The sequence below is a fragment of the Apodemus sylvaticus genome, chromosome 22 (assembly GCF_947179515.1).
Source record: "Apodemus sylvaticus chromosome 22, mApoSyl1.1, whole genome shotgun sequence".
Classification (NCBI taxonomy): domain Eukaryota; kingdom Metazoa; phylum Chordata; class Mammalia; order Rodentia; family Muridae; genus Apodemus; species Apodemus sylvaticus.
In genome coordinates, this window is record NC_067493.1 from 26582072 (window position 1) to 26608124 (window position 26053).

General features: G+C 49.6%; 1 protein-coding gene across 2 annotated transcripts in view; it reads left to right on the plus strand.

The window, feature by feature from the left end:
* Mad1l1 (mitotic arrest deficient 1 like 1) overlaps window positions 1-26053 on the plus strand; it is a 310585-nt gene that overhangs the window by 156457 nt on the left and 128075 nt on the right. The window contains exons 1-2 of one of the 2 annotated variants that reach the window (XM_052167793.1): window positions 2193-2247; window positions 20316-20456. In XM_052167793.1, the coding sequence (XP_052023753.1) occupies window positions 20328-20456 (129 nt within the window). In that variant the 5' untranslated portion in view covers window positions 2193-2247; window positions 20316-20327. Of the gene's footprint in view, window positions 1-2192; window positions 2248-20315; window positions 20457-26053 lie in introns of those variants that run through there. The other variant, XM_052167792.1, reaches the window with a different exon arrangement.

The following is a 26053-nucleotide window of genomic DNA, read 5'->3' on the forward strand; positions in this document are numbered from 1 at the left end:
AGTGTAGACAGCCACCTCTCTCTGTGCTCCACCTGGTGTCTCTGGGCTCCTTTCTCACAGTCAGTGCTCTGCAGACACAGGAGGACATAGTGAGGCCTGGTGGCCTTCCTCAGTTGCATCTTGTAGGCCTTCTGGACTGTCTGACACTAGAGCATCAATTCTTGTTAGAAATCTGGCAAATGGTGAGGTCAAGTCTAGCCTGGACCCAGCACCACAGCTGATGTGAGTGTAGGCTGGCTGTTCTCAGACCCCTCCCTCCTTTCCATCTTTCCTTGTCCCTTCTGTCATTAGTGATGATCTTAGCACTGTGGCCCCTGCTTGACACCCTTGCCTCCTTCCTGTCTGGCTGCATCCCACATTGCCTTCCCCTGTCTCTTTGCAGCACCACCCCCCCCCCCCCCGCCCCCGAATGCCCACTGGGAGGCACTGCGTGAGGTACCTAGTCTTTGCAGACTTCATGCGGGAGAGTGGCTGAGCAGGAAACTTGGCCTCAGAGGGATGCCGTCAGTTCAGCGTCTGCACAGATGCTTTAGAAATACAAAGTTCCATGTTAAGTGGGGCGTGGTGGTGCATGCTGTGACCCCAGACCCCAGGATGCTGAGGTAGGACGATTGCTATGTGTTCAAGGCCACCCTGGGCCCTATCGCTCTCTCTGAATGTACTGTGTGTAGAAGACATCAGCGTGTCTGTGGACCCGCAGGGCGAGAGGTAACTAGTCTCTGCTATCTTGTGGCTCTTTGCCACCCCCAGAGCCACACCACTCTTATCTTTGCCTGGTTTTGAATTTCATTTTAATGGATGCCTGTTCACATAACTGCTGCGGTTGGCTCTTTTTGTTCATGGTGACATTGCTGGACACAGGTTTCCTTCTGACCTCTGAGAATGCCACGTGTCTTTCCCTCCTCCTGATGGTGGGTCTTCCTGACCTTGGTGCTGTGAGTCACCCCCATGGTGGGGACTGCATCCTTGAACTGTGAGCGGGAAGAAACCTCTCTCCTTTCAGCAGCTTCTGGATCTGTCTCAGAAACCAGAGAAGGAACACAGGGGATCACCTCATGACTGGGCTACAGTGTGAGTGAAGGCATCGCCACATGACTGGGATATACTGTTTTCTTTAACTTGTGCCCTTCTCTGGGGCAACAGACATTCCTTTATGGCCTCCCTCCCCCAGAAAATGGCAGACAACAAACTCCTTTGCCCATTTGATTTGATGATTCATAAGGTTCTTGATACACTCTGGCCACTAGCCTTCTATTAAATAAGTGACTGTAGCTATATCCCTTCCCCAAGCTGCCATTTCTCGTTCTTTCACTTAATTGGAGTTGTTAGTTTTACTGGGCGTGGTTCTGCTCTGGGATTCCTCTGTGATTGCTGTTTGTACGTGTGTGCCCTGACTTAGAAGCCTCTGCTGCCGCCTGTGCCTTCAGTTAAAGTTGTGGCTTTATCTGCCCTGTGAGTCACTTTCACATCTCTCTGACAAGATTCCTGGCTGGAGCAACTTAAAGGAGGAAGGATTTACTTTGGTCGGTGTTTCAGTGGACATACCTCGTCATGGTCATGCTGAGGAGTGCATGGTGGCTGTAGCTCGCAGCCGGTCACATCACAGTGGTGGACAGGAGGGAGAGAGCTTAGGGCAGAATAAGGAGTGAGCATCAGCTTCATAGTCTGCCTTCTTCCTGCTTCTCCACCCCAGCAACCCTCCTCTGCCAGAGAGCCACAGTGTCCCAAGTCCACAGCCTCTGAAGACAGTGCCATGTGCTAGAGACCCAGTGCTGCCTCTTCAGTCTGCGATGGAGACCTGGGAAGGTGGAGGTGGAGTTAGATTTGGTAAAGGGTGGCAGAGGCAGCAGAGGCGGCAGCAGAGTAGATACATTAACCAGCACCAGCAAGAGGTAGAGGGGAGCAGACAAAAAGCAACAGCCTTTCTCTGAGACCCCTTAAGTTTGGGGATAGCAGTTGCTGGAAAGGAGAGGTTTGTGTTGGCCTATGCTTCCAGAGGGAAGTAGTCCATCTGGGCAGGGAAGGCAGGAAATTGGCCGGAGCAAGAAGTTGGTTGATTAAGTTTTCATCTGTACCCAGGAGGCAGAACACAAGCACAGGAAGTCACATGAGATATGAATTGCCGAAGCTTGCCTCTGTTGTCGCACTTCCTCCAGTAAGGCTACACCTGCAATCTCCCCATAGTGCTACAGAAGTCTGTGGGGGACATTCTTCATTCAGACTGCCACATTGAGCCACTGCCAGAAGGTACCATGTCCCTTGGGGAGGGTCTTCTCCCTTAGTTAATTAATCTAGGAAATATCCTTCAGATTTGCCCCGAGTCATGTTGATACCGGATCCTGTCAATCTGGCTGTTATGGTTACTTGTAAGCACGTGTGCTGCAGTGTAAGAATTTTAAGTGACTAATGCCTAGGGGTTGGTCTAGGGTCACGCTCAGCAAACTGCACTGAACTGCAGCCCCAGTCCTCTTGTGCTTGATTTTGAGACAAAGTCTCATTAACTTACCCTGGCTGGCCTTGAACTTGCCCTGCTACCCAGGCAGCGCGTGAACATTGGCTCCTTCCTTGATGTGGAACCAGGCTCTGTTTATCCTTGATGATCTTGCTCTGGCCCGGCTGCATGGCTAAACATACTTACTTTAGTAATCCTTTGTAGATTAAGTCGGATTATCTGTTCACAGTTGTGGTGTGCGCTGGAAATCCCCATCACCTTCTTTCCCAGCCTTTAATACTTCTGAGACGCTCAGCTACGGCTGCTTTGAAGAGAGGGGCTAGTGGCAGAGTGTCCCTCCCTTGCCAATCTCAGCTAAGCTGGCTGTACATAGCTGTTAGAATTCACAGTCTGCGGGAGGAAATCTAGCCGTTCAGCAGGCTCGCTAGTCCTCACGTGTGAGGAAGCACTTTTAAAATTCTCTTTGACCATTTATTTTATTCATTATGTGCATGCATGTGTGCAAGTGTAAAGGCGTGGTGGATGCCATACAGCAGTCATGTGCAGGTCAGACATAGCTTCTGAGACTTGGATCTCCCCTTCTACCCTGGAATGGAGGGTGGACCTCAGGATCTCAGCTTTGCAGAGCGAGTGCTTTGACCTGCTGGGCCATCTTGCCAACCCTAAGAGGCTCTTTTTTCTTGTCTTGTTTCCATAGAGAATAGGTATCAATTTTAAGCAAATGGGTTTTTTTTCTGCAAATATTGAGATTATATGACTTCTCTTATTTATTCTGTTAATGTGGATTAGCTTTCTGACTTTCCAGACATGGAGCCGCACAGATGTCCCAGGACAGAGCAGTGCTCCCGAGCGAGCGAGCGAGCGAGCGAGCTGCGCATTGCTCCTTGTCTTGTGCTTGCTTAGCCACCTAGCCGAGGTTCTGGATGGATGACGCCTGGAGAGTCCAGCTGGCCCTCAGGTTCCCTTCAGGTTTTGTGCTGTGAATCTTCTGGCATGGTCTGTAAGATGGGTGCTTGCTTCTTCCTTAACGGTCTGACAGCATGCACCGATGTCTAAGTTACCAGTTGGCTTCTACGTTTTAGCCATCTGCTTGTCTCTTCCCATCCCATCCCTGAAGCCACAGAGTCACGTGGCCATGTGAATTTAAGTGGATGCTGGGGATTTGAACTCAGATCTTCATGCTAGAGTGACAGGCTCTTTACTCCTGGATCCCCTTCTCTAGCCTCAGCACTTAAATTATTCCTTGTGTATGAGCATGCTCGTGCCTGTGTCCTAGGATGCATGTGTGCTTGTGTGTTTATGTACGTAGAGGCTAGAGGGTATCCACCTTTAAAAGAAAGATTTATTTTTATTTATATATGTATGCATGTGTTCATAGATATAGCACATGTGTTCAGGTACCTGCAGAGTTGAAGAGAGGGTGTCAGATCTCCTAGAATTGAAGTTACAGGCATTTGTGAGCTGTCCAGCACGGGTGCTGGGAACTGAACTCAGGTCTTCTGCAGGAGCAGCCAGTGCTCTTATGCCACTCCGGTATCTCCTCAGCTTCCAACTTGGCTTTTTCAGACGAAGCTCTCACCAAACCCAGCTTTTTGCATGAGTCCTTAGGATCCTAACTCAAGTCCTCTGGCTTATAGCAAGTATGAGCCATCTCTACATTTTCATTAAAAAAATTTTTTTAAAAAAACCTCAATATGTATGAATGTTTTCCCTGAATGTGTATCTGTGCATCAAGGGCAATGAGAAGAACCTGGAACCAGAGACACAGACAGTTGTGAGCCTCTGTGTGACGCTGGGAATTAAGCCCAGGAACTCTGCAGGGTCAGCCCGTGCTCTTACCTGCTGAGCTGCCGTTGCAGCCTCTCTTCACTGTGTACTAGTCTTCTACTGTGTACTGCTTCCAGCTCACTTTTATTTAGTAATCTATGTTTCTTTATTAACTTCATCAGGGTTTATTAATCTTTCCATAAAGATCTTATATTTTTAATTATGTGAGTATCTGTCTCTGTGGGTGTGTACATGTGAGTGCAGGTTCCTATAGAGGCCAGGGCAGGTGTCGGCTATTCCTGGAACTGTGCTTATAGACAGGGGTGAGGTACCCAGCACTGCTGCTAGGAACCACACTCAAGGTCCTATGCATGGTAGTGTGTGCTCTTAACGCTGCGCCATCTCTCAAGCCTAAGGGCTTATTAATTTTATTAGTCATTTGAATGAGTCAGCTTTTGGCTTTATTAATGCTCTATAATATTTATTCTTATTGCGTGTTCGCTTTTCCTATCGCTCTCTCTCTTCTATGGCGTTAATTCGTGTTTGAATCTGAGTTGTGTATATAGCTGGTTGAGTCTTCTTTCTTCTCTTTGGATTTCTGCTCTTAAGGCTGTAATTTAGTTGCATGTGGTGTGTTTGATATATTATATTTTTCTCATTGTATTAAGCAGCCTTCCATCATGATAACAGATTGCCAAGATTGCCCTTATGAAGAAAAAATGCTTGTTTGGCAGTTCTATGCTGTAACAGATTACGGCTTTAGATTGTGGCCAGTCCAGACATCTTGGGCAAGCAGGTGGTGAGTCCAAGCCATTCACCTCCAGGCCCTGAAGCTGAGAGCTGACAAGGAAGAGCCTTAATGTCGTTCAAGGTCATGCCCCCAGGGACCCCACTTCTTTTCCCTTGGCCCTACCTCCTAAAGGGCAGCAGCTCCAGGTAGCACTGCAGACTGGCCACCAAGCCTTCCTTCTATAGGTGGACCTTTTTGGACACTCGCAATTCAAATCCTGAAGCAGTTTGGAAATTTATCCATTTCCATTGTGATTTTTTTTTTCCCCTTCAATTTGACCAATGGGTCATAAATTGGTTTCTTAATTTAAAACTACTTGTTGGGTTTAAGCTCTTGAATTGTTGGATTCTATAATTTTCTTGCTCTCAAATTATGCTTTGAACCATATCAGTTAAAATTTATCAAGATACATGACTAGGAATGGTGGCACACACTTACTGTCCCAGCACTCAGGAGATGGAAGCAGGAGGATTACTATGAGTCTAAGGCCTGCCTAGGCCCAGTGTGAGACTCTGTCTAAAATAAACTCTATGGCCATCTGCTTCCTGGACTCCCGTTAGACCTCATGGTAGTTTGTGTTTGTGAAGGATCTCTGTACATGTGGTTGACCAACAGCTGCTGGGTACCATTGCTTGCGGATGCTGGGTCAGTGGCAAGTTGCTCCGTTCAACCCCTCTGTATCCCAGAGACACTTTCTTTGGTCTGGTTGTCTGTGGGCCACTTGACTCTCCCATTAGCTTTGTCAGTTGACATCCTTTGTCTGCAGATGCTGTTTTAGGAGCTACATGCTGATTGAAAGGTGGAGCCTTCCCCAGAGGCTTCCTTTTCTTCCTGTGAACTCATATTCACCTGTGGTTCTTCCAGTGATTAATTTTCTAGCGGCGATCAGCTTCCATTTTTAAATCAGAACCCTTTGCTCTTCCCACTATCATTGGAAACCTCATCATTTGGTTATAGACAGTTCTCTTACAAGGGGAATATAGGTTCAGTGGCTTTATTCAGCCAGACAATGTTTTCTGTACAATTGAAATATTTAATTTAGTTGTCCTTTATGTAAAGAGAACTCTATTTCTCTGTGAATGAATCAGAGAGAATCCAAGGTCTTATGCGTGAAAGGTCAGAGCCACATCCCAGCCCCTCCCTGGGGAATTCTAGGCAGATGTTCCACCACTGAGCCACGTCCCCAGCCCCTTCCTAGGGGATTCTAGGCTGGAGCTCTACCACTGAGCCACACCCCCAGCCCCTCACTGGGGGATTCTAGGCAGGGGCTCTACCACTGAGCCACATCCCAGCCCCTCACTGGGGGATTCTAGGCAGGGGCTCTACTATTATAGTTATATTCCAGTCCCTCCTTGCTAAGTCAGACTCTATCCCTTGCTGGGAGAGTCTGGGCAGGGGCTCTACTGCTGAACTATGCCCTTATCTTAACATATTTGCATTTAAATGATCTATCTTACAGTGTTTTTTTTTTCCCTCCCCCCCCCCCACCCTTTGTACTTTGTCACACAACAAACCTTCCCTTCTGTTTTCTCTCTCCTCATTATCTTGGTCACCTGGTGTGCTTTTATGTGATTCTTCTTAGTTGCCTCTCTGCTTATGAGAAGATAGGCTGTTATTATCTAAGTCTAGTAAAGATTGGTGCATCCCTCTCTTCCCTGTATCTGGCCCCCTTGAGCCCTTTGCTCCTGCTTTGTTCCCCAGCCGTGGGCTCACAGATATCAACCTGGTAAGAGAGCGCCCTGATGGAGACACCAAGTGCTATATATACTTACCTAGAGACTCAGAAAGGCACTGTGTTTTTAAGAAAGGACATATGGCTCAGGCTGGCCTTGAATCTATCTATTTAGCCAAGGCTGACCTTGAACTTCTGGTGATCCTCTTACTTCTGCCTCCTGAGTTAAGCTTACAGCTGTGTAGCACAGAACGGTGTTGATGTTTATATACATTTGAACGTAGCAGTTGTGCCTGGCTTTACTGTAGTCCGGGTGTTATAATTAGTGAACCAGTATCTATATAATGTATGTATTATTTGCTTAACTCATGACTGCACTAAGAAGCAGAAAGGGAGGTGCTTTTGGGTTCAGTCCGTTATGGGGGTGGCAGGAGGTGTGGTGGAAGCTGCCCGTGGATGTAGCAGCTGAGTGTAAGGCTGATTGTCGACATATGCATGGATCCCAGCCCACAAAATGATACCCAGTCAATCCTCCCTGGAAACTCTTGACCAGCACATCCAAAGCTGTGTCTCAGTGAGGCCCAGGCCTCCCCCTCCCCTCTCTCCAGGAGAGTGAGTATATGCATTTGATTGTAGTTACCTGCAGAGGTCAGAGGTGTAGATCCCCTGGGATTACAGGCCATTTGAGCTGCCTCATTTGGTTGCTGGGAATAGAATTCAGGTCCTCTGTAAGAGCAGTACTATCAAGCTATCTCTCCAGCCCTTTCAGGCTTTTATTAGAGTAATTAAGTTGATAATTGGCATTGACCATCATAGTCTTAATACTAAAAGTACATAGCTTACATTAGCATTTATTCTTGGGCTGTATACTTCTTTTCTTCTCCTAAAGATGCAGTGCATTTATTGTATTGCCCAAGCTTGACTCAAGTAATTGCCTCAGCCTCTATAGAGTAGCTGGGTCTACGGGTGCATGCCACTGTTCCTATCTACTGCTGAGGATTTTGACATGGGCACATTATAGGGCTCTCCTTACAGTAGCTTGTAAGTAACCAGTTTTGTCTACTGAAGGCTTGCAGTGAAGTGGTCCAACCTCCCTTATGGGATCAGGAGGTAGTTAATATCCATCTAGTCACTAGATTCTAATGGGGCCTTGTAGGTCTGTTGCTTCCCATTTGGAAAACTTGGCGCTCCTTTAAAAGACACAGGTTGTCCTATCTATCACACTGAACTCCTGTTAGGAGTCACTCCAAAAGCAGAAACAGGGTGGATTCCACCAAGGGCCTGTGTGTCATAGCCATCCTAGGTCAGACCAGTCAGATTTATAAGGAAAGAAGCAGAGGATGATACTGGATGCAGTTCTCTCTTGAGCTAGGGGAACTGATGTACCAGAACTTCCGTCCCTTTGTGACAGTGAGGCCGTTAGCAAGAGATTGGGGTGTCCTGTATTCCTGGTGGTGCTAACAACTCAGCTCAGACCCGGGCTGCTTTCTATGTGTTTCAGTGGAGAAAACTAAACCCTTTCCCTAGTGCCCCCTGGGTGGGCAGGGCACTGGCTTGGCTTCAGGCCTCAGGGAGGTCTCACGGGCCTGCGCATAGCACTGGTGCACTTAGTGCTTCACAGTGGGACCAGGAAGTGAGCCCAAGTGTTGTTCCTCCTGCTTTGGGTTTGGATAGCTGGCACCATTCAAGAACTTGTGCTATGCCCTGTGAATTCCAGCTGTGCTTGCTTCCTGTGGTAGTACTCAGAGTGTTTTCTCGCCGGTGTGGCTCTTTTTGGTGTGTATATGTATGGTGTGTGTGTGTGTGTGTGTGTGTGTGTGTGTGTGATTGCAGGTGTGCAGGTGCCACATGCACACAGAAAGGCCAGAGGACAATCTCAGGTGTCAGTCCTCACCTTCCACTCATTCAAGGCAGCAAGCATCTCCTTTCACTGCTGGGCGCCCCAGGCTGCTGGTCCCTGGGTTCCCTCATGTCCCCACCCTGCTTGCTCTAGGAACACTGGATTCCTACAGTGTCTGGCTTTACTTTCTGGGGGTTTGAAGTCGGATCTCTACACTTGGCTACTGACCTCAGCCCTTGGCTGAGCTTACAGAGTTCTCCTCCTGGGCTGTTCCAGTGCGGCAGCCCTCACTGTGCTCTTCCTGGTTCCTGTGAGTTTTCACTCATGTCTGTTCTCGCCTGTATTCTTTTCTTTTGCTAGCTTTGGGTTCACATTTTCTCCTTTGCATAGTTTCTCTCCTGGAAGCTTAGGTGATTTTAGACCTTTGTAAAGCACACATGCAGGGCTGTAAGGTTCTCTCTAAGCCCAGTACTTACTATTTTCTACAACTCTCAGTAAAGTGGCATTGCCTTCTTACTGTTGCAAACCATTGCTGAGTTTTTCTTGAGTAGTTTTTGTTGTGTTTTGTTTTTGCCTGTGCATTGGTTAGAAGCATTCTGTTAATTTCTGTGTGTTTGGGGACGTCGCCCCAGCTCTTTTGCAGCTGGTGTCCAGTGGCAGCATTCTTGCCTTGTTCGTGTCCTGTTGTGTTGTTTCTGGCCCCAGCATGCTCCTTTGCAAGTGTTTCCCTGTGAGCTTGGGGATGACGCTCTCCTTTGCGATCATCAGGCAAGGTGATTGATGGCACAGTTTGGGTCAGTGGTGTCCTTACTGATTTCCTGCCCATTCCAGATAGAGAGCTGTTGACTTTTGACAAGTATCACCTGTCTCTTTCAGCAGTTCGATCTGTTTGTGTTGTGTGTGTCTAGTATTAGTGACTTGCTGTGGAATGTGGGCATGACTTTCTGTCACAGTGACCCTGTAATACTGCAGAGCTGGGCTCCTTTCTTGTGCTTTTCCCTAGTCCTTTTGACATGCAGAAATGTAGTGTTGGGTGTTTGTGTCTTCATGTGAGTTGCAGGTGGCTGTGGATGCCAGAAGAGGGAGGGCATTGATTCTCCTCCCTCTAGAGGTACAGAGGGTTGTGAGATGCTCATTGTGGGTGCTTGGAATCAGACTCCACTCTTTTGTAAGAACAAGAAGAGCTCCTAACTACTGAGCCAAAGAGTAGTGTTTACAGTCTTCCTAGTGCTGCAATCCTTTATTACAGTTCCTCCTGTTGTGGTGACCCTTAACCATAAAAATATTTTGTTGCTACTTTGTGATCGCTACTTTGTATATATATGGCTCAGGGAGTGGCGCTATTAAAAGGTGTGGCCTTGTTGGAGTAGGTGTGTCACTGTGGGTGTGGGCTTTAAGACCCTCATCCTAGCTGCCTGGAAACAAGGTTCTAACTGCCCTCAGAACAAGAGGTAGAAGTCTCAGCTCCTTCAGCCCCATGTCTGCTTGGATGCTGCCATGCTTCTACCTTGATGATAATGGACTGAACCTTTCTTTCAACCTGTAAGCCAGTCCCAATTAAATGTTGTCCTTATAAGAGTTGCCTTGGTTATGGTGTCTGTTCACAGCATAAAACCCTGAGACATACTTTATAACTTTAGTTTTGCTACTGTTATGATTCTAATATAAATATCTATCTTTTCTGATGGTCTTAGGTGGTCCCTGTTTGACACACAAGGGATCATAACCCACAGTTGAGAACTGCTGCTCTGGCCCCTCCAACTCTCTTTTGATTGGAGTTACTGGGGTATATCTTTCTCCATTTACCTTTAATAGATGTGTCTTTTTGTTCAAAGACCACTTCTTGCAGACAGCATATAATTAGGTCTTGTTTTTTTAATGCACTCTGACAGAGTCTTCCAAAGTGGCCCGCTCAGATTAATTGGTGTGCTTAGATCATGCACATTTAAAATGATCGCTGACACGTTTTGCTTTATATCCCATGTTTGTTCCTGTTTTGTGCTTGGTCACTGCTCCTTGTTTTCTTTCTTATCTTCTCCACTTCATCTGCCTTGTTTGGTTTTAATTGCATGTTTCTTATCATTCAGCGCCCCCTCCCCCCATTCCCAGCAGCATATGAATTATGCAGCTCCCTTCCCCCCTGTACCAGCTTGGACCCAGGACCTTGCCTATGCTATACAAGTGTTAACCACTGAGCCACACCCCAGCCCCTCCCTGGGGGATTCTAGGCAGGGGCTCTACCACTGAGCCACACCCCAACCCCACCCTGGGGGATTCTAGGCAGGGGCTCTACCACTGAGCCACGCTCCCAGCCCCTCACTGGGGGAATTCTAGGCAGGGGCTCTACCACTGAGCCACGCCCCCAGCCCCTCACTGGGGGAATTCTAGACAGGTGTTCCTATACTAAGCCATATCCTAGCCCCTCGTTAGGTAGTGGTAGGGCGGGAGGAACTAGATAAGTACTGTACTTTGGAGCCACCCACAACCCCCATACCCCATCATACCTTGCAGTCCACTTCTTAGATTTTACTTTGAGCAAAGATCTTAAGTTTTTCAGGCTGGCCATGACCTTACTCTGTATATCAGTTTGGTCTTGAACTTGAAATCTTTCTGCTTTAGTCTCCAGAGTAATGGGAACAACAGGCCTGTGTCACTAGGTGGGGCTAATTTTGTTTTAGTGGTTGTCTGAATGTTGGTCATAGATATTTAGGAATAATTTAGTCCAGGATTGACAGCACTGAATCGTGTTACAGGTTAAGGGATATCTCAAGCTCTCCGAACCATCCTTACTTATCACCTAGGGGCACAGTAGTCAACCAATGTGCTGACTTTAAAGGTTTTTTATTTTATTGAATTTAGGTGTGTGTGTGTATGTGTCTATGCATGTGTGTGCTGTAGGTGCCTGGGGAAGCCAGAAAGGGGCACCAGATTTCCTGGATTTGGAGTTATAGATGGTTGTGAGCTGTTGAACCTAGGTTCTTAGAATGGCATTTTGGTCCTCTGATGAGCAGGCAGTCTGTGCTCTTGACTATTGGTCATCTCTGGTGATGAATGGAGCCCGAGGAAAGTCAACTATTTTACCTTGCCCTCACTTTTCCTTCTTGTCCTTGGTCCATAAAGGACCGACCTTCTGTTGTGGTGTTGAAGCTCTTGGGACTCCTGTCAGGCAGGTCTGATGCTGGTACAATGACCCAGGTCACTCTCTCCTCCCTTGACAGTTTTACCAGGCACCTAGTATGTGGGGCTTTGTCCTGTGCTCAAATCATCTTCACACTTGCATGCTCCCTGACAGGAAGCTGTTGTTCTTGCATCTTTCTGTTAATTTAATGAGTTCATATGTGTGCTCATGATGGTCAGTGGACCATTTCCAGAAGTCAGTTCTCTCCTTGCAACTTGGCGACGCAGGGTCTCTGGTGTGGTTTCTGCAGTGATGACTGGTTCTCAGGCTCCTGGGCGATTCCCCCATCTCTGCCCCCAATTTCCTATCACTGTGAATGTGGAGATTACAGACATTAGCCCCACCTCCTATGTTCTACCTGAGTTCTAGGGAATTGCATTCTGAGCTAAGAGGCTTGCAGGGCAGCCTGTAGAGGCACCATGCTGGCCCTGTCACTTTATCTTTATATCACCATGCTTCTTGAAGAGGTCTTATTTAGCCTCTGCTTGCTGAAAGTATGTTTTATTTTAACTTCACAAATGTATTAGATGTTGTTCACAATCTGCAGAATTGCTTCTCAGGATAACCATTTTTTGTTTTCTGAAGTAGTTCTCAATGATTCTTCATTTGGAATTTGTGTTCTATTTTCTGTCGTAGCTCTTGCTAAATTTTTTAACTGTTAAAGTTTTAAAAACAAGTTAATTTTTTTTTTTTTTTTAGCCATTCCCTTGAGGTTTGAGAGAAGCTTACCAGTCTAGTTGTTTTGAGGCAATGCCCCATGAAGACTAGGCTAGCCCCAGGCAAGCTCCAGGATTCAGGTCTAGGGGATGTTTCAGATCCTCATGTTTGTGTGGAAAATACCATACCAACCAGACCTCAAGTCAGAATTTGCATGTTGGTCTTCACTTCCTGTGTCTAATCCCTGGCTGTCAATTCACTTGTCACTGATGGATAAACTGACATCTCCACTGTGTCAGTGGTGGACATTCACAATGGGCACATTGACATCTGCACTGTGTCAGTGGTGGGTGGCTTTACATTTCCAGGCTGGCACTGCCCCCTCCTCGTCAGCAGCTCACGTGGTTTTGGTGAATCAAGCCTTTGATTGTTGCACAGTGAGCCTCTTTGTCTGGTGGCCCTCCTCCCCAGCCTCTGGTGGCCAGGGGTCAGTAGGGTAACACCCAGCTCTGGTGGGCCTCAGCCTTCGATTGTCTTATTGGATGTTGGTGGGCTGCCACTCCCCCTGCACCGGGCATCATTTATTTTCTGGGAATACTCTGCAGTGGACACTTGTTTTTCTTACACAGTATGAGCTTCGTCTTTTAATCAGCACGTTTAGTTTTTCTTCATTGCTTATTCTTCTCATTTGAATTTCTGTATTCCAATTTAGAACTTTATATGTACCATTTACAAATATCATAGTTACAGTTTCCTCCCATTGTTTTGAATTTACTGGAGTTTCCCCTCAGGCCCTCCACTTTCTCCCTGTGTAGTTTCTGTAGTGCAGTTAACTATATCTTGACCCCACTCCCGCTGTCTAAGGATTTATTAGACTAGATTATACAATGGTCTGGAAAGTACAATGGCTGCCTTAACTGAAGAGCTGAGGGCCCAGCAGCTGCTCAGCAGCCCATAGCACTGAGTGTCTCATTGGCCTTCCCTCCGCCTGGCCTGGAAAGCCTAGGGGATTCCTGGGGAGTTACTACTCTTTAGTCCATGTTGGAATCCAGAGGAAGCTGGTTTCTGATACCAGTGAAGTGGCACCTCAGCCACAGGGTAGATGAACTTGCTAGTGAGTCACAAAGGCAAGCTGGCAGAGAGCCGAGCTCTCTTCTGGGACCTCCTTTTATCTGGGCTGCTACTGAGAGGGCAGGTGTTTCCACTTCAATTCACCTCCAGGACGTCCCCCCACAGGTCTGCCAGCAGTTTGTCCTTCAGTTCATTTGAGATCAAGCCATGCTGCCAATCAAGATTAACCATCACATACCCCAAAGCAACCCTGCCATCTTAGTGCCATTCCCCCTAATTCCGATTTAAGATTCTCAGTGGCTCAACTGTGTAACTCGCTAGATTACACAGTGATGAACCGAGTGTGAGGAAAGAAGGTTGTTTTTGTTCCCTCCTTGTCAGCCTTTGGTTCTCCTTGGGAGGAGGGGTGAGTGTTTGATGAATAGATTGATTCTCCCTTCCCTGCAGGACCCATGCCTTCTGCTGGTGTGCCCATCTGGACTTGACGTGGTATGTGATTTCAGACTAGGTATCTCCAGCTTTGGTGTTTTGCATGTAGGCTTGTGGGCATAGACTCTCAGCATTTAACCTTTTGGCTTTTCCTATTTACCCAGCATCAAGGTGGGCACACATATGGCAGTCCTCCTCTGTGTGGTGGTAGGTCTTGTTGGACGTTTGATCACTGTGGACAGGGCTGTTCTTCACAGGGCCCCTCATCTGGTTGCCTTGCTGATCAGGCACCACAGTCTCTGTTCTTCCCCTGCTAGAGTCCTGCTGTATCTCAGACCTTGGTAGTCTGTGGCTTTGCAGATGATCCCCGGGGAGCTTTCTCTTGGGGCCCAGGTTTATTCCCTACCAGTGGCACCAGCCATGGATGTTGTTGGCTGATTACCTGACACGGTAACTCACTGCTTGCTTGGGTCATGGTTGGTCTGGGATCTGTGGACAGTGAGGGCCCTGAAATTTGAGAGGTCAGTTCCTTGATTGGGGGTGAGCCTCCAGCCCTCACAGAGATGGGTAGAGGTACCCTTGAGTTGATGACTGATGTCCACTGTCAGACTCAATGCACCATGGAAAGTCCTCTCTTCTGACCCTACAAGCAAGCTTTCCTCATGCCTGAGTTTGTTTGCAGTTCTAGAGAGTTCCAGATGGAAACGGCCAGACAGAGAACGCAGGAGACTCAACAGGACTGTATTCTCGGCTCTGGTCAGGCATGCTTCTGCTGCCCCAAGCACTAAGGGAGCAGCTGTGGCTGGTCAGAATGGATCAGGAAAGTGCCAAAACTGTGCTGGCACCTTCACCCTCTTGCAGATGTGCATCCTCCAGTATGATATCATGACCTGTATTCTTCTCCCTTTCGGGAACCTCTTTCCACTAATGTGAATGTTCAGGGTATGTTCCAGGTAGGTCTGACTCTAGAGATAGAATTCTTCCTGCCCCTGGTGCCTATCTCCTGACCTATTAGGGTTCTCTCGGAATGGCTGCAGAGTGGAGCCTGGGTCCTCCTGAGAGGATCTGAAGCTGAGGACCTTGAGGAGTTCAAGTGGAGGCAAGTGGCAGGCACAAGCCTACGTGGCAGCGTGACCAGCTGGAAGCAGTGGGGCCAGTATGCTTGGGGACCTAGGCAGGGGGCCACAGACATGCCCATCTGTTCAGCTCCTTCAAGGTAGGGTACAGCCAGGGTCTCCAAATAAAGATAAGACTGTAAAAGAGGGGTTTTTTTTAGGTGCGTACCAGGAACTGATTTCACTGTGGATGGCCCCATGCCTCCAGCTCTCACTCATCTTGGAGTGACCAGTGAATGGCTCTGAGAAGTGCGATGGGGAGAGTGGGCAGGGAGCAGGGCTGGGATTCCTGGAGCTGGGGCATAATGGGACCAGCTCTTTGTGGGCTGTAGGCTCATGTCTCAGTTTTTCTTAAGAAAGTCTATGGAGTGGCTACGAGTTGAGTGGAGGAACCTAGAGAAGGAGAGAGGCCATGGAGGCTGTGAAAGAGCCACAGGAGATGCCTGCAGAGAGCAGCCATGCAGAGAGCAGCCATGCATACAGCAGCAATGCAGAGAGCAGCCGTGCAGAGAGGCCCTCGGAGGCAGACCTGTGATGAGTGGGCGGCCCAGTGAGTCAGCATTGGCAGGGGAGGTTGGAGGGGATGAGGAGAGAAGAGGAGATGGGCAAAGGGACATGCCTGGGCTGCCTGTAGGCTCTGCTCCCAGCTGCTTCTGTGGGTTGGGGGTCTCTGGGTCTAGGGAGTGACCCCTGTGCCAACATAAAGTGCCTCCAGCCCAGTTCCCTTTAGTGAGGGAGGGAAGTGACAAGGGTCCTGTGTTTTTGGCCTGAGACAGACTGCAGGCGATCCTCCTTCCCACATTGTGCCAGAGGCTAGTGAAGAGTCATTTCTGGACAGTGGACTCTGTGAACAGGTCTGAATGAGAAATGGGCCTTGTAGCCTCATGCATTTGAACATTTGGTCTTGTTTGGTGCCACTGTTTGTGGAGTTGTAGACTCTTTAGGATGTGAAGCCTTTCTGAGGATCTATCACAGAGTGCAAACTGTGAGGGTGTAGAGCTTCGTTCACCCACACTCTGTGCTCTTTGGTGTTTGCAGTTGAAGATGCAGTTGTTTAATTTTCTGCTGCTCTGACTGACCCCCACCCTCACCTGTTATTATGTCCCTCTGGAACCTTAAGCCAAAACACACCCATTCTTCCATTGTTGCTTTTGGGTGTGGTGTTCCATCACAGCAAAGGAAAGAAACTAAGGTGTGTTCTGTGGCAAGGTCCTCTGGGAACTGCCCACACTGCCCTCTAGCTGGGATGTAACCAGGGGCAGCTTGCAAGCTCTGGTTACCTGTCACTGCCTGCTGTCGTTTTAGGGCTCTGTCCACGGGTCTGTCTGTCCTTGCACTCTCTGCCTCAAGGCCCGCTGGGCTGTACTGTTAATGACTTCCATGGCCTTAAGTGGGGCTTTATCTATCCAAATACAGGTTGGTGAGCACACTGGTGGATCAAAGACGAGTGACAGGACTTCCACTGACACAATGACAGTTACATAGAACTCTCTTGGAGCATGCCATGTCTGCCCAGGAGCAGGGAAACACAAGACTGTTGCTTGTTCTGTGACGGCCATCTATCTCCTCCACCCCCCGCTCCACTTGGCTGTCTGAGTTCATCCTAAATGTTGTCACTGGGAAAGGACATTGTCATGAGACTCAGGTTCCAAAGGCAGCAATTTAGAGTTCCTGGGCCCTGAGATAATTTATTCTATACTTTTGTGTCTCAGTTTCTCTTTTAGAAAACTACTATGAACTCCTGGCCATGGCATTTTTTACTAGTTTTTTTGTGTAGCACTTCTTCTCCCCAGATTAAAACATTTAGCTGTGGAGAGAGGGAGGAGGCTCAGGTAGGATGTGGGATTGAATCTCAGGTTGTGACTGACGAATCTCAGAAGAGACATGGCTCAAGAATCTCTTTCTGGGGTTATGTAAGCAGGAAGCATTTTCTGAAGAGAGACAGCTCTGGTGGCGCTGCCTGCAATGTTGGGCAGGGAGTTCTAAGGGTGTGGCTCTGGGGTCATCTCTATGCATGCTTGGGTAAATGTTTTGGTAATGCAGCTGCCCTGATTACCTCTGCTTCTATAAAAGAACCTGCCAAACTATTGTTTAGCTCCTGTAAACTAACCCGCCACTCTGGACATGGATGGAGTCTTTTCTTTGGGTCTTGTTGTTGCTTTCTCTAGCTAAGAGTGAATTGAAAATGTTCATGCAACATAACTGGAGTTATTCTCTGTCTGTCTGTCTGTCTGTCTGTCTGTCTCTGTGTGTGTCTCACTCTGTGTCTGTCTGTCTGTCTGTCTGTCTGTCTCTCTCTCTCTCTGTATGTATGTATGTATGTAAACACACAGGTTGGTGCCTGTGTATATATGTTTGTGTAAGGGCCCATGTAGGTCAGGTGACAACTTGTAGAACCCAGCTTGATCCCTCTTGTGGGTTCCAGGAATCAAATCCAGACCCTCAGGTTTAGCAGCAGCTGTTACCATTGAGCTATCTTGGCAGCCCTTACCTTGCTTTCTTTTTAGACACAGCCTGCCACCGAGACCTGTGGTTCATCGTTGTGTCTAGTGTGGCCAGTCCTGGGGTTGCTACCTCACCAGTGTTAATATATAGAAAACAAGCGAGGTCCATCACACTTGGCTTTTTACATGGGTGCTGGTCCTTATACTTGCACAACAAACACTTACCCACCGAGCCATTGCCCCAACCTGTCTACATTGCATCGTACCACCAAGTATTTTACTCTAACGTCACCTCCTTCGCTGTCTGATGGCTAGGATGACCACTGGCCTCTCCTGCCTCCAAGAGGCACTGCCCAGGCAGCCGACCGTCCCCTCTGCTTGTCTCACGTGATTTTGATTTTGAGGTCTCCATCTTCAGTTGATGGCTTTCTCAGTGCGACTGTCTGCTAGCACTCTCTCCTTGCCATTAATTATGCGGTGAGCAAATTTGATTGCTTTCAAACAGGATTGTTCTGTACCCGAGGAGAAGCACTCAGTGGAAAATACCATTTTGTTTGGTACTTGGCAAGCAGGTCTTCAGGGCTCTGTGGGCACCACCTAGGCGCCTGTTTGTGCTGCAGGATCGCCTGCGCCTGCTCAAGCAAGCCGAGGCAAGAGTGGCATCCTCATTAAAGAGCCGTTACCCAGTCACTCCGCACAGCACCCTCACTGTGATGGCCATTCCTTGAAAAGATACAAACAACAAACTTCTGTTTTTCTTCTGTGCCAGCCTGGAGACACTCTAGGAGAGAAACCCAGAGAAAGGCGGCAGCGGGGAGATTTACCGATCAATAAAAGAGACAATTACAGTTTGTTGATGAAAGGAAATCCCCTGCCCGGCCTCTCGTGGCATCGACACTCTGCTAATGATAACTTGGGTAACCAGCTCGAGACGATAAAAGTCAATGGGAAGATATAGGATTTCAATAAAGTTATGGCACTTCATAAACCTTCCCGCGGAAACAGATCGCCCCCAGACCGGTGACCAGTTCCAGCTGGATTTGGTACTTTAATTTCTCACTTATTGAATTTTTTGGCACTCACTAATTATGAATTCTATGCCAGGGTGATAACCGTGTCCCCAGCTTGGGAGGGAAAAGATCTCAGATGAGGTTTTGGAGGCCCACAGGCTAAGGGGGAGAGGTGGTAGGGTGTTCTCTGCACCCCAGCATCCCGAGCCTCTTAAATAGAGGGGTTTAAGGATAGGCAGTCTTTGTGCTAAGGGTGGCTAAGTCTTGAGTCAGGGTCTTCTCCTCATGGGAAAGTCCGTGGTAGCGGAGGATGTTGCTCCTGGTGCCTATGTAGTCTATAAGAGCCAGTCTCTCCCAGGATGGGCAGACCATTCAGGTCACATGGGAGGGAGTGTGTTGTGCTGGGCCACCCTGACCTTTTCCTGAGTGTGTGATTTGGGAAGGAATGTGCTGGAGCACATAGGAAGCCACATCCTGGCCATTGTGCCGGGACAGCATTTGCCAATGGTAATAAAATTCTATTGTTTTCATGAGTAATGGTTGTAAGCAGGACAGCTCACTGGACACTTTGTCCACAGCAGTATTGATCCACACAGCTGCCCTTGTGACCACTTTCTTGCTGTGGGAGGATTTGAGACCTGGGATGACTAGATAGCTGGCTTCAGAGCAGATCTGGAGTTGGAAGCTGCTTCTTAGAGTAGCAGCTTCCCCTGTTGCTGAGCTGTCCCCTTCTTTCTGAGCTGTGCTGTCCCCAGCATCTTCACTGCTGGCTACCTGAATGGGCAGAGCTTAAGCGGAAGGCACCAAGGCACCAAGCTCGTCAGCACAGATGCTCTGGGATCCAGTTAGAAGCACAGAGCTGGGCTTGCCCAGACCTGCGGGATGAAGAGCCTTGTCATTGTCCCCAAGCGATGTTCACAGGAGGTCGGTGAAGCTGGGTCCTGGCACACCTGACCTTCCAAGGAGGATCTGCCACCCTCACTTGTGCACCCCGTCGAACTCTCAGAAGGTGACATGAGGTTGAGGGGAGTCCCCAGCCTGGGCCTGGGGTTTGGGGGCTGGGTCTCCTTTACCTAGGAGTAATATCTATGTCCAAAGGATCCCAGTGGCCCTGCAGGTTTTTGACCATTCTTAAGAACCCCAGTCATGGGCAAAGAGAATGCAGTGAGCACCCCTGGGGAAGACAGTCCCCCCAACAATGCTCTGCCCCATTTCTGGCCCTCACAGCCACACAGGTCAGGTTGCATGTCTACAGGCCTCCTTGCTGGCAGGGTAGAAGGTGTTCCCCTTCCGTTCCTGTGATCCCTCTCTAGCATCTTAGAGAAGCTGGTCCCAGTCTTAGCAGTGTCTCTCTACTTTCTGGTTCGGGCTGTTGACCTTAGGATCTCTAGTGTGCATGGACTAGCTGCAGGGTTTAGCCACAACTCCAGCTGTCACTCCTCCTCTGTATGGAATATGGCTGGACAGACTGGTGGCCTCATGCGTCTGTGATTCGCTGTGGAGGTGGGGTGCTCGCTGAGCCTCAGCCTGGGCATTAGGCCAGGGCCGATGGTTCTGAGTCTGCTCAGTAAGGGTTGGTCCTTACTCCCCAGGCTTGTGTTCTCACTCTGGGTGGCACTCATCAGAACCCACACCAAGTCGGTGTCTTCCCTGGCATGGTTGAAGTGAGTACTGTTGGCAGGGCTCACCGACCCAGTGAAACCGAGTCTAGAGCTCTGCAGGCCTAGGCCTCTTGCAGGCACTCTGGAGGTGCGCAGCACTGACAGGTGGAAGCAGACCAGAGTCCTGAGCTTTTTGAGCATGTGCAGAGACTCTGAAGCTCACACCTCTGTATTCTTCCAAGCCACCTCACATACTGTCCCATCCTGACGTGACCATCTGTGTCTACAGGAGCGAGACGGCATGCGTGCCATCCTGGGATCCTATGACAGTGAGCTGACCCAAGCTGAGTACTCACCCCAGCTGACACAGCGCATGTGGGAGGCCGAAGACATGGTTCAGAAGGTGCATGCCCACAGCTCGGAGATGGAGGTAGGTGTGCGCTGTGGGCAAGTATGGATGATGGTGTGTATGTGTATGTGGGGGGTGGGGGGCAGCCCTGGGGGTTATTTTGGTCCGTGCACTACTTTACTTTTTATACAGCACTTGGTGGTTAGAGGGTTGTAGGCAACCCCAGCCAGCAGAGGTGGGTGCCAAGTAGCTCCAGGGTGAGGCAAGGCCTCTGCCAACTTGTTGCCAGGTGCCTTGAAGACAGTCTGTGCTGTGCAGCTATGTGGTCCCTGCGGTGTATGCTTCCTCTCGCTGTATGTTCCTGCGGTGTTCCTGTCTAGGGGATGGCACAGCATCTTCCAAGCAGTTTGTGGCTTCTTGTTCTCTCTGTCACCTGCAGTCTTGTGAGCCCTCTGTGAAGTCTCATGTTGCTTTAGTGGAGTGAGGGTAGAGAAAATGTTTTGTTTTAAAGAAGAGGCTGCTGGGTGCTGGAAGCAGTGCGAACCGTACTTGCAGCTCCTTCCCAGCTGGCCTGTGCCAGTGCAGAACTGCTACATGCCAAATGCCGGCCTCCGCTGTAGCCACGGGGAAACCCTGCTCTCCTCCAGCAGAGGTGGGTGGGGAGGTTAGCTTCATTCTCTGGAGAGGCTGAATGACCATGCATGATGAGGCAGGATCCTGCCTATCAGGTGAACCACACAGCCACACCCCCAAATGCTGCTTGCATTTGGTGTGATGCAGACTCCCAGAGAGGTGCTGCTGGGACCGGTCATTCTGTGCAGGTAACTCACCCAGATAGTGCTCCTGGTTGTCCGCTTGGAGTAGTGTCTAAAGGAACAGCTGGTGTGACAGCATGGTTATATGCTCTTTCCAGAGAGCACAGGAGTCCACACTGAGCCGGGCCCTTTCCTAGGCTTGCAATAGAGCCTTACAGTGGTGAGCTGGCCTAGTGGCACAGGCCTGTAGTCTATCAGGGAAGGGAGAGGCTGAGGCAGGAGAAGGAAAAGTTCAGTACCAGCCTGGGCTATAGAGTGAGTTTAAGGCTAGCCTGAGCAACTTACAGTCTGTCTTAAGTAAAAAGAAAGTGGAGGATGTAGCTTAACTAGGGGCTGGGGGCGTGGCTCAGTGGTAGAGCCTTGCCTAGAATCCCCCAGTGAGGGGCTGGGGGCGTGACTCAGTGGTAGAGCCCTTGCCTAGAATCCCCTAGTGAGGGGCTAGGGTATGGCTCAGTGGTAGAGCTCTTGCCTAGAATCCCCCAGTGAGGGGCTAGGGTGTGGCTCAGTGGTAGAGCCCCTGCCTAGAATCCCCCAGTGAGGGGCTGGGGTGTGGCTCAGTGGTAGAGCCCTTGCCTAGAATCCCCTAGTGAGGGGCTAGGGTGTGGCTCAGTGGTAGAGCTCTTGCCTAGAATCCCCCAGTGAGGGGCTGGGGGCGTGACTCAGTGGTAGAGCCCCTGCCTAGAATCCCCTAGTGAGGGGCTAGGGTGTGGCTCAGTGGTAGAGCCCTTGCCTAAAATCCCCTAGTGAGGGGCTAGGGTGTGGCTCAGTGGTAGAGCCCCTGCCTAGAATCCCCCAGTGAGGGGCTGGGGGTGTGGCTCAGTGGTAGAGCCCCTGCCTAGAATCCCCCAGTGAGGGGCTGGGGGCGTGACTCAGTGGTAGAGCCCCTGCCTAGAATCCCCTAGTGAGGGGCTGGGGTGTGGCTCAGTGGTAGAGCCCTTGCCTAGAATCCCCTAGTGAGGGGCTAGGGTGTGGCTCAGTGGTAGAGCTCTTGCCTAGAATCCCCCAGTGAGGGGCTGGGGGCGTGACTCAGTGGTAGAGCCCCTGCCTAGAATCCCCTAGTGAGGGGCTGGGGGTGTGGCTCAGTGGTAGAGCCCCTGCCTAGAATCCCCTAGTGAGGGGCTAGGATGTGGCTCAGTGGTAGAGCCCTTGCGTAGAATCCCCCACAGTGAGGGGCTGGGGGTGTGGATCATTGGTAGAACACTTACTAACTTTCATGAGTCCCTGCATTAAATTCCTAGTTATTGTAAAAACAAACAAGTAAATATATAAATAAAACCCATGATAACTACAAAGTGCAATAGCATTTTAGGTGTGGGCTCCCATGAGGGAGCAATCAAAACTGCCTGACATTTTAACACACTTGGGAAAGTAAGGCAGCAGCACCTTTGAATCCAGAGCTCAGAGGATGGCTATAGGTCGCAGGGTGGGAAGACTGGGGTGTGACTAGAGTGGGAGCTGCTGAGCTTCAGCTCTGGGGATGGCTTGTGGCAAGGCTGTGCCATATGAGGAGGCCACAGTCCAGGCTGCCCTCTTGTTCTTTCTGCCCATGAGATTCTCTTCCAGCACACTGGGCCTATCTTGTCCTTGCACGGAGGAACACCCCCCACTGACACTCTTGGCAGAATAAAACAAGTTACGTGAGTCGTGGAGACCTCCTTGGGTCCTATACTGATCTCCCCACTCCCCTCTCTGGCTGCACACTTTCCCCAATGTCTCACAGGTGGCCAGCAGCCAGGAGTGCAATCCCCCAGGGCTGCTGTGAGCCACTGCAACCCAGCTCTTCACCCTCATCTGAAAGGTTAACTCGGGTTCTAGCGAGCTGCGCTATCATCAATGGAAGCGTGTTAATAGCTGTTTTATTACAGCACATTTAGCTCCATGAGAAACGCTAACGAGGAGAGATTTGTGGGTCTGCTCTCCGACACCTCGTGGCTCCCTGGTATTTTCTCACTGAGAGGTCTCATCTGTGCTGCCATATGTATTCTACATAGGTCCTTAGGAGAATGATAGTCTGGGCACAGCCACTGTTTTGTGTCAAGTGACCAGTGTTGTCAGGATTCAGCTCCAGCAGATACATGTTCCCTGTCAGCATCTCTGTCACCCTGCTCATGGGTGTATGTCAGGCACTCTCTTTTTCCCTGCAGGATGTAAAGATGGCAGGTTCTTCCTCCTGTTCTGTGTCCTAGAGCAATGGGAAGCCAGTTGTGAGATAAGGTCCTGTGAGCAGAGCCCTAGTGGCTTTTCTACTCGCCCAGTGGCTGTGCTCGTCACACTTAGAGCTGGTGGGTACGTAACTGTTGTAGTCTAGAGTGGCCATGTGTTCAGACTCTTGCCTCATTATTACAGGAGTCACCAAGAGACAGTCGTGCCCAGTCAGTCACACTGGATGTGTCTCCACTAGAGTCCTCCTCATACCGTGGGGCCCTGGAAGAACACAAGGTCTGGCAGACCTAACCCTTTGGGGATAGGGTAGTAGCTGGATTTAGCAGTCTAGAGGAGGAAGCCAGCCTGGGGGGTCCTAGTCCACTGGAGTGGGGAATGATACACCGTCTGCTTCCACCAGGTGGCAGCAGACAGGCTCACTCCTTTTTGGGCCTAGCCACTGGCCTGGAGGGGGCGAGGGCAGATGCAGGAAAGGATGGCTGGAAGGAGAGAATAACGGGGAACTGGGCACAAACTGCTCAGAGGCAAGGCCCGGGAAGGTTTGAGAGTCCCACAGCTGGTTTTGTGGAGGGAGCTGGAAGGATGAGGGTGGCCTTGGAGCCTGGATTTAGGAGGTTACTCCTCCCCAAACACGTCTCCTTTGCATTCTGTTACCTGCTCTGTAGAGTCCAATGTACAGTTGGCTTTCCATGAGTCTCCATGTAGTGAGAAGGGAGATGGGCAGACAGCCTTGCTTTGTCATAGGACAGCTATGTATAGGCCAAAGAAGGGAGAAGTTGCCTCTGGACAGGCAGATGTGGGCTCCAGGGGCCTTGGTGAGTCTGGAGGGGTATATCCTGAGTCAGAAGTTCTGGGAATTGAAGGTTACTTATGAGAATGACTGGCAGGAAAGACCCCCTGGCCACAGTGAGCCAGGAAGCTGCTCTTGTTGAAGCCATAGAGCTTACTATTTAAAGCCCAGGTCATGCCCATCACGTAGTATAACCACTGTAAGCTGATCTCCAACTAGCTTACAAATAAATGAGACTCGGGTGTGGTTATTTTATTTGGCTTTGACAGTTCCTGGGGGGTAATCCCTAATTTACTCTCCTTGCTGCTTCTCCTGGCGTGTGCTCGTGGTTCCTCTCCCCTGCTGGAGCTTCCTCCTCTCCTTTCCTTCTTCCTCCTCCTCCCCCTGATCTCTCCTCATGCCTCTCTTCTCCACTCCTAACGAGAGAACTCAAAACCTACCTACTTGTAGTCCCTTCAGTAATTGAATGTAGCCAATTTTATTTAGCCAGTTATTTTAAATCAAGGAACAAGGTTTGCACAACAGCTTATAAACATGAGAATATACTCCTAGGCCTAGACCTTTGGGTACAGAATTTCTCATTATAGTACACAGCAACAGACCAAACTTCAACAATTTTGTACTTCACCTGCAGACCCATGGCCTTGCTGTCATCTCCAGTCCTTACCCTTTTGAGGAGAGCAATATTGGGCCAAGACAGCCACAGCTTGGTTCTATCATACCCCGGGGTCCAGCAGGTACACTCTAACCATCTAAGACCACTCTGTTAATCAAGATGGCACACATCACCTACCACTTAGGAGTGCCCGGCTTGTGGATACATCCTACAGCCAACACAGCCTTATTTAGAATCTCTCCAGGTCTGAGGTGGAGCATAGTCCCGGCAAAACTTCCTCTCTCGTCTTCCCCCCAAACCCCCTTGAACAGGTTGACATCCCTGGTAAGTACATTCTAGAGACCTCTCTCATTGCCCAGGGTCTAGGAGATATACCCATAGAGGGCTTAGCACCTCCTGGGTACTGAATGCCTGGAGAGTGGCAGAAGAAGTGTGCTCAGCTTCTCATAGGGCAGCCCAGTCTTATCCCAGACCTGTGTTCCTAGGCCGTGGGGCAGGCCACTGCTCTTGCTGTAGGTGGCGGAGCTGCAGCCACATATAGTAGCTTTCCATTGCCTTACTGGACAGTGAAGTTCATATACCAGACGCTTGCAAATGGCTCATGCCTAGAGAGCTTTAAAAGTCTTGCCGGGAGTTTATTAGCTGAGCTGCTTGTATTGACACAGTAAAAAGTTACGTAACTTCGTGGAACTCCTTTCTTAAAGGTCCCTTAGTGCCTTACAGCTGGGTAAGCATCGCACAGGCCTGGGAGGCAAGTGGTTCTTCCAGGGAGGTTACATAGCAAGGGCTGGAGAGGGAGCCCCACCGCCCCCCCCCCCCCATTGCCTGTGTTGTTCAGACCAGAGTTGAGAAGGTGGAGAGGTGTGAGCCAGAGAACACCTCAGTGTAGGGTCTGACTGCAAATCCACCCTCAAGGGGCAGGCCAAGGAGGAGGGCTCCAGGAAACAGGAAGAACGCCGTGGGCATGTGGCGGCTCGGGGTGTCGTGTGGGTGTGTGCTACCGGCTCCCTGCTTTCTTTGCTTCTCTACCCCTTTACCTTTTTCTTTTCTACGTCTGCTCCTAGTCTTCCCTGCTCTTTGTCTGTTCTCTCTTTCTGCGTGTTGTCATGTGCATGCATAGGTGCACATGCCAGGCTCGCACCTTTGGAGGTCAGGTGAACATTGGGGCTTTCTTCTCACTGTAGCCTGGAGCTCAGATTTGGCTAGATCGGCTGGCCAGTGAGCTCGTGGGATTTTTCTCTCCTCACCTCCACACACTGATCTAAGACACGCATTGCCAGACCTGGCATTCTCC